The 8,446-nt window shown below is 37.5% G+C and overlaps 1 protein-coding gene across 1 annotated transcript in view; it reads left to right on the top strand.

The window, feature by feature from the left end:
• Positions 1 to 8,446, top strand: part of TUT7 (terminal uridylyl transferase 7) — a 66,581-nt gene that overhangs the window by 34,786 nt on the left and 23,349 nt on the right. The window contains exons 11-14 of the mRNA XM_017859925.1: positions 598 to 684; positions 1,208 to 1,308; positions 3,001 to 3,058; positions 7,724 to 7,827. Coding sequence (XP_017715414.1) covers positions 598 to 684; positions 1,208 to 1,308; positions 3,001 to 3,058; positions 7,724 to 7,827 — 350 coding nt within the window. The remainder of the gene's footprint in view (positions 1 to 597; positions 685 to 1,207; positions 1,309 to 3,000; positions 3,059 to 7,723; positions 7,828 to 8,446) is intronic.

Below are 8,446 nucleotides of genomic sequence, written 5' to 3'. Positions count from 1 at the left end.
TTTTTTTTTTTTTTTTTTTGAAACTTTTTTTTTTTGGATATTATGAGCTGTGAAAAAACTAGGTTCTCCTTAGGGAAAAAAAATACATGCAAATGCTCACAAACTTTTAAATTCCCACTTTAATGGGGTAGGGATCCCTGAAGGCCCTTTCTGTAACCCTGGTGTCTTTCAGGAAGCCCAGGTGGAGATCCCTGTTTAAATTACTTTCCATTTCAAGAGCACTTCTTAGATTCTTTAAAAAGGGATATTTTAAATTTTACATTACTGTTAAAAAATTAGCCAGGTATGGTGGTACATGCCTGTAGTCCCAGCTACTCGGGAGGCTGAGGTGGGAGGATGGTTTGAGCCTGGGAGGCAGAGGTTGCAGTAAGCTAAGATCACACTACTTCACTGCAGCCTGGCCAACAGGGCCAGACCTTGTCTCAAAAATAAAAAACAAATTTTACCTTGTTAATGCTGTCTACTGAGAAGATACAACAATTTAGGAATTTTAAAATTTAAGCTTATAAGTTTTATTTTCTAAAAAATAATTTTTTTCAGCTTTTTCTAAGAGCGTCAAGTCTTATTTTGTCAATATGTCTGTTTATCTTTAAACAGAGGATTTTTCTCCAACAATTATAGAAGAACAGGCTCGTGAACATATTCGGCAAAACCTAGAAAGTTTCATAAGACAAGACTTTCCAGGTAAATGATTTATTTTTTATTTTTAAGAAAAGTACTGTGACTTTTCTTCCAAATGAGCTCTTGTGTTATAAGCACACTGATTTTGAGAATCAGGGTTTCCGTTGTTTTGTGATATACCCAGGATGGTCCTTGGTCTGCCAAATCATCATTTACCAACAGAAACAGTATAGGGTTTATTCTAGCGAGTGCCTAGTGAGTTTCATTGAATGCTGTGTTTAGAGTCAAAGTTAAGCTTACATTATTAAATGTGTTGAGGTGATCTGACATTTTCCTTGAAATGTCTTTGCATTTAAGAATAAAGAAGCACCTGGTAATCTTTCTTGCCATATACAGCTTGTATGTAAGGGAAGCTTTGAGAGAAAAAGATTTTAGAATAAATGCCCGGTTAATCAGAGAGCGTAAGTGTGAGATTAACATAGGATAGTTAAACAACTGGGTATGTTTGATTCATGAGAGGGCCATTTTGATCAAAAATTAAATGTACTCAGGTAATTAGTTATTACTTTTCATATATCCCTAACAGGAACTAAATTGAGCCTGTTTGGCTCCTCCAAAAATGGATTTGGGTTCAAACAGAGTGACCTTGACGTCTGTATGACAATTAATGGACTTGAAACTGCTGAGGTACAGTGACCACATAAAACTTCCATTTGCTGTGGCAGTGTGATTTAACCAATCTAGACTGACATTACAGCTTGGTATTTTCCAAATTGATCAGGGCATACCATATAGAGTGTGCTGTTTGGCACAGTCTCTGGCCAAATACATTAAGAAGCTTAGAAAGGTTGTGAGGAATGTGAGGAGTAGAAAGGTTATACTTTCACCCTGTAGCAAAAAGTGGATTGGAAAGTGATGCCTGGGAATTCTACATAGCCAAACCAATCTCTCCAGTGTCCCATTGGCTTGGCTACTGTGCTGACTTGGATCACACACCCACATAAGGTTATCTGTAAAGTTTATTACCAGACAGGCAGTGTGGTAAATGATAAGAGTACTTAACCTTATAGTCCAGAGACCTGGATTTGAGACAAACTTGGTTTCATCAGTACCTAAACATGTGGTCTTTGGTAAATAATCGACAAAGTATAATATCTGTTCCTCCTGCCTCTGCTAATTTTTGTACACATTATCATGGATCATGTGGGTCAGGAGTCAACAAACGATGGCCCTTGGGCTAACTTCACCCCCTACTGCCTGTTTTTGTAAATAAAGTTTTATTGGAACAGAATCACACCCATTCACAAATGTAATGTCTATGGCTGCTTTCACTTTGTAAGTGCAGAGTTTAGTAGTTGTAAGAGACCATATGGCACGCAAAGCAAAACAAGCTTGCCAGCCCCTGGGATATCTGAAGGCATTTATAAAATATAAAATGCTATATAAAGGTATAAAGTCTGGGAAGTGCTGAGTCCCTATTCTTTTAAATCCTTAACAGCAGTCCAAATGCTAGATATCCAAATGAATGATGCTGCTGTTGCTGAAGACCTTTTTGTACCTTTTCTTAGTTTCAAGTCTTTCTATTTTGAGAATGTATCTGATTTGGGAAAATAGTCAAAAGTGACCTAGCCTGAATTTGAATAAAGTATATAAGCAAGATTGGCTCAACATATGGAATGACCCTATCATACATCCTCAAGGTTTATTTATTTATTTACTTTTTTACATGACTTATAAACTAGTTTCGAGAGCATTTCTAAAGTAACATTCTAAGTATGTTCTGGGATTTTATAACCATCAAAAGGCATATGTTGATAGAGTCAGCCCAGATGTTTTAAAGAATGATTTATTTGAGATACTATTTGTATTTGCTGTATGACTTTAGTTATATACATTATAATTCTGGCTAGTCCTGTAGGGAAATAATTTGAGCTTAATTACTCTCCACAGCAATTCATCAACTCTTAAACTATAATGAAGGTCTACTTAGAATAAATGAGCTGGGGCACAGAAGCCTCCTCTTGTCTATTCTGGGACATGGGGTACATCCGAGTAATATTATGTGGAGGGGAAGAAATGAAGGTCCTTAGCCATGGTTCAGAGACTTTTTTGGAAGCCCTGGGTCCATAGACTTCCTGACTGAGTTTAGCCTTTGTTGCACACCCAAAAATAATTAGGAAGTAGTGTATTTAGTGGTTTTTGTGCCCTCAGGATATTTCATGTGAATACTGACTCTTAATACCCAACTAGAAAGGAAAAATATATATATAGACTGACTTGAAATTAATTACATTATTTCTGAAGGTAATGGAAACTATAGCCAGTTTCAGAACCTGTCTTCCAGTTTTGGTTAAGATCTTTGTGCCTTCTTTGTTGCAGGGATTGGACTGTGTCAGAACTATTGAAGAATTAGCAAGAGTCCTCAGAAAACATTCAGGTACCTCTGTAAACTTTTTCTAAAAATATTTCTGACTTTTAATTAGTGTTTTATATAGTCTTCCCTCAGTATCCATGGGGTATTAGTTCCAGGCCCACCCATCGCCCCTCACCCCTCCCTTCCCCAGCAAATAAAAAAAATCCCTAGATACTCAAGTTCCTTATATAAAATGGCAGATATACCTAATGTAAATGACGAGTTAATGGGTGCAGCACACCAATATGGCACATGTATACATATGTAACAAACGTTGTGCACATGTCACCTAGAGAAAGTATAATAAAAAAATAAAATAAAATGGCATAGTATTTGCATATAACCTATATACATCCTTCCATATACTTTTAGTCATCTCTATTGTTATGCTGTATTTTTTATTTGTCTTATTTTTTATTGTTGTATCGTTAGTTTTTTTTATTAGTTGCTTTTTTCCCTCAAATATTTTTGGTTTGTGTTTGATTGGATATGGGGATGCAGGACCGACAGACATGAAAGGCCAATTGTCTTTAGAGTTTACTAATGCCATGAAGCAGTATAGTGGCTCATTCATAGAAGAATTGCAATATTCATGTCTTTTTAAAATCTTGTATGCTCAAGTATGAAAGACTGAGGAATTGGTGATAATTTATGTGCATATTGTTGCCTAGCTCAGTTTTATTTCAAGACAAAGCCTACACCAGACAGGCAAGAAAGTGTGTAAATTCTTTTCCTTTGTTGGCATTGTATAAGTCAAAGTGTAGGAGTTGCTGATGGGGTGAAGTGTCAAGAAAGGCACCCCAAACTGGGCTTGTGGGTTGCATTTGCAGCTGTTCTGTTCAACAAGCTGTGTGTGACCGTGAACAAGTCCTTCACTTGAAGTGATCTCTTTTTTTTAAGAAATTGGATCTTGCTAGGTTGTCCAGGCTAGTCTCTGAACTCCTGGACTCAAGTGATCCTCCTGCCTTGGCCTCCCAAAGTGCTGGGATTACAGGTGTGAGCCACTATGCCTGGCCTGATCTCTTTTTTTCATTGATAAATTGAGAAAACTGAACTGGGTAATTTCTAGAGTATTTACAGCTATAAAATGTATAGATTTTGTAAACCATGCACAGAATTGAAATGCTATTAACATACCCTTTTGTTGTCATGGCAGCTGTGGATACCGTTAACAGTGAAAAATCTTCTTTTAAAATGTAGTTCAGCAAACTTCTGTGCTAAGAACTGAGACTGAAAGTGAACAATATATGGCCCCTGTCCTCAGGAATTTAAAATCCATGGTCTGTCCATGAAAAGTTTTTGTACATTTTGGTTAGGAACAGACTTTAAGTCACAGCATGAATGTGCCCTGATACCTAGACACACACATACTTTTCTTTGGTCATTGAAGTAAACATTTCCATTAACTTGGGAATTCCACCTCTAAAGATCATGTGTTTTGTTTTGTTTTGTTTTGTTTTGTTTTGTTTTGTTTGTTTTGTTTTGAAGGTTGTGCAAAGAAACTAAAGTACTAAGTTAGCATGACTATTAATTTTTTAGTATTGAGCTAGATTTATAACTTTGTGTTTTGAAATAATTTAATTTCACATTTAAAGGAAAGCAGCAAAAGTTGCATAAAGAGTTCCACATATAGCTTTTATTCAGATCCACCAATTAACATTTCCCATATCTGATTCATCATTCCATCTTTTGCTTGCTCTCAATTTCTTCCTGTACCATTTGAGATTAAGCTGTAGACATTATGTCCTTTCCCCTAAATACCTCAGTATATATTTCCTAAGAAAGAACAATGTTAAAACAGATCATTTTAGATTAGAAATGACTTAGGCACACAGATGATGTATAATAATAATGGAATGCAGATTGCCTGGAACAAGAATTTCATAACAACTAGAGAGCTATGGTTGAAACTTCCTATCTTTCAAACAGTCTCCCCAGGTATTTTATTGGGTGCCTCCTATGTGCACAGCACTGTGTTGGATACTTAGGGATGGTGGAAAAGTTAAAAAATCTGTATGTTTTTCTTTTGAAAGCTTCCATATCTTAAGAGGTAAGGTAATCTTCCAAACTATGTAACAATGTAAGGTAATATTCAGTTAAATAACTTCTAAGGAGAGAATGTGGGAAAGAGTTGCACAGGGGAGGTTGATGGAAGAGATGGAGGTTGCTCTGATCTCGGATGATGGTGAATACGATTTGAAAAGGATGGGAAAAGAAATCATTTCTAAGTGCATAGATGTGAATGTGAGACTGTGGGATATTTTGGAGAGCAGTGAGAAGATTGGTACATTTGGAGATTTTCAAATGGGAAATATTAGCAAATAAGGTGAAGTCTGTAGATATTTGGAAACACGAGTTTCTTCAGGAGGGAAAGGACCCAATAAAAGCATAACATAAGGTTTTTAGGCAGCTGGTGTGGTGTTTTAGGGAAAGTATAATCTAGATGACAGGGCAGCAGGACCTCAGTCAGGGTGCCGCTGGTACTAACAGGAAAACGATATGAGAGATTCCAAGTGGGAAAATTTCCTAGATTTGGTACCTACGAGTAGGAAGTAAGGACTGAGGTTGATATCTGGGTATTTGAGAACCAGGAATATTTGCAGAGAACCACCTGTGTGGAAGTGTTTAGTTTGCCATGAACATATAATCTCCAAGAGTTAACATTCCAGAAAGCAATTAGAAATATGGGGTTGCCAGTCAGAATTGAAGATGAAAGTAAAACTGTTTTTTGCGTTGAAAGCCTTGGAGAAAAAGAGAGAGATTGAGAGAAAGAGACTAGACAGAAATTAAGAAAAGAGACTGAAAAGGAACTGGGAAGATATGCTGTGAATAAATCCTAGACTTGGAAGTGTTATAATGATCAACAGTGTCAAATTCCAGAATGGGAAGGATATGAAGAAAAGGGCCCCTGTCTAATTTAGAGGTGGGATAGCAAATACTAGGTGGAGGTTCTGGAATCAGACTCTGGTTTTAAATTCTGTCTCCCCATTGCTGGCTGTGCAATCCCAGAAAGTCACTCAGCTTCATAACAAGCACTCAGTTCCTCATCTCTAAAGTGGAAATAACAATTCTATGGCATTTAAGTTTAAGAACGATAATACATTAAAGTGCAAAGCCTAGCATATTCTAAGTATTCAGCAAAATGAGCTTCCTTGCCCCCTTTCCCCATCAGATTGTTTCATTTCCTCTGTCTGCCACACAGATTTTTTTCCTGAAATGTCTTCTACCTACTTATTTTGTCCTGTGTTCTATGATATGATTACTATGTATCTGCTTTCTAGAAAGCAGATACTTAGCTCTCTCAGTAGAAGCTCAAACTCTGACATCTCAGAATGAGCTTATCTTTCGCTTTACTGCTTCCCTTCAGCAGCAACCAACTCCATTAATCTGCCCTTCCTTCTGAATCCTCTTTCATGGTTGTTGATATTGGCATCCTTGGAATCAACAAAACGGGTGAAATGATGATTAGCCTGACCCACACTAGGTTCAGTATAAGTTGGGAGTCAATCTTATCTGGATTTGAATTCCAGCTCCACAATTTACCAGCTGCATATTCCTAAGCTTGTGAATCTTTCTGGGTCTCTGTTTCCTCATCTTACAGATGAGGGTGATAAACCTAAGGATGTAATGTTCGTAAAGGAGTCTTACATATCCCTGTCACACATTAGGTGCTCAGGAAGTGGTAGCGCTTACTCTTAAAGCCCTGATCCTCTCTTACTAGCTCTTGCTCCCCACCTAGTTACAGATGCTCTCAAACATGCCTTGCTTCTTCTGTGTATTCCCATGCCACCATGAAAATTCACACCCAGTTATTTTTCATAAGTGGTCACCCTGCCTCTATTCCTGGTGCCTCCAGTCTGTCCACTGCCAGGGGTATTGTCTAACTAGGTATGGTCAGTGATTCCTCCCAACTTAGACCAGTTCATTGGCTCCTCTTTGATTCTAAGGATAATTCTTAGCAAAATGTGTATGTTCTGTAGTTGGGCCCTTCCCAGTTTCTCCACCATCTCCTATGCCTCATATTCCATTCCCTCATGTTCATTCTGTAACCTATACAATTCTCTGGAACTTCCCTGAACATACCATTCTATTTCAGGCATCTACTCTTTTTGTGTACAGTTTGCCTTGCCTGGTAAATTCCCTCAACTGCCACTATTTTTGCTGGGTTTTCTCTCTTTTTCAAAGCTTAGCTCAGGCAATTTCCTCTCTCCTATTGAAATTAACTCCTATTAACTTCATAACTTCTAGCTTTAAGGTGAGTAACTTGTTTGGAGGATGATTGTCCCTTAGGCTTTTCTCCAAATTAGATATAGTCACATGGAGAGAATAGGTGGGAACCACATAGTTCAGACTCTGTAGTAGTTTCCTCTGTTTTGGTATTTGACTGACAGCCGTATACACATGCATGTACACACATGCACACATGTGTGTACATACGATCCAGTAAGTTCCCAGAGGGGAGTTACTGAGTCTTGTAGTTCTAGTATCAGTGTGTTTAATAAATGTAAACTTTGCCAGACTAATCTTCCCAGATGTTTGTTAATAATGGAATTCTTTGATGAGTCCTAATGAATGCAATGAAACAGGCCAAAGTTAGGTTTACACCATTTAATATTGAAACATTAACATAAGAGTGAGTTATATCTCCAGCTGCTGTGTTTAATGATAACATTTTATTTCCCAACTTAGGTCTGAGAAACATCTTACCTATTACAACAGCAAAGGTGCCAATTGTGAAGTTCTTCCATTTGAGAAGTGGTCTGGAAGTAGATATCAGTTTGTATAACACATTGGTAAGGTTTTTTTCAGGCTTTTTGTTTAGAGAGGTAAAGGGAACAAATGTCTCACCTTGCAGAAACCTCAAGTTAAAGAAGACATTCATTTCATCTTAGTCAATCTTTCAAGAGTTGTTATGCTTACTTGCTGTGAACCTGGCAGTGTTCTGAGGCTGAGAATTCAAAGATAATTCAGATATGTTTCAGGGATTTATAGGACCTGTCTGACCCTTTGGGGGTGTTTTTGCAGAGAGATCTTATGTCTACTGAAAGGGAACTGATTGTTTATTTCGCCAGCCCTTATTTTCTAGATGTTCAGACCAAGGACATACAAGAGCCATGAGGTCAGATATTACTTATAATTCTTTATTATTGTCTAGTAAGTTAATGAAGATTGTCTTTAGGGAAAAAAAGAAAAGGTTAATTTCAGTTGAAATGTATTCTTCCTAAAATGAATCACACTGTAAACCTATTTAGAATATTCCAGCTTAAAATCTTTTCATCTAGGCTCGCCTGGTGGTTCATGCTTGTAGTCCCAGCACTTTGGGAGGCTGATGGGGGAGGATCACTTGAGCCCAGGAGTTCATGACCAGCCTGGGCAACATAGTGAGGTTGCATCTCCATTATTTAAAACAAC

Source organism: Rhinopithecus bieti, unplaced genomic scaffold (genome assembly GCF_001698545.2).
Source record: "Rhinopithecus bieti isolate Rb0 unplaced genomic scaffold, ASM169854v2 scaffold_51345, whole genome shotgun sequence".
Lineage (NCBI taxonomy): Eukaryota > Metazoa > Chordata > Mammalia > Primates > Cercopithecidae > Rhinopithecus > Rhinopithecus bieti.
Note: the sequence above shows the minus strand (reverse complement) of the source record. Positions and strands in the feature narration are given on the sequence as shown.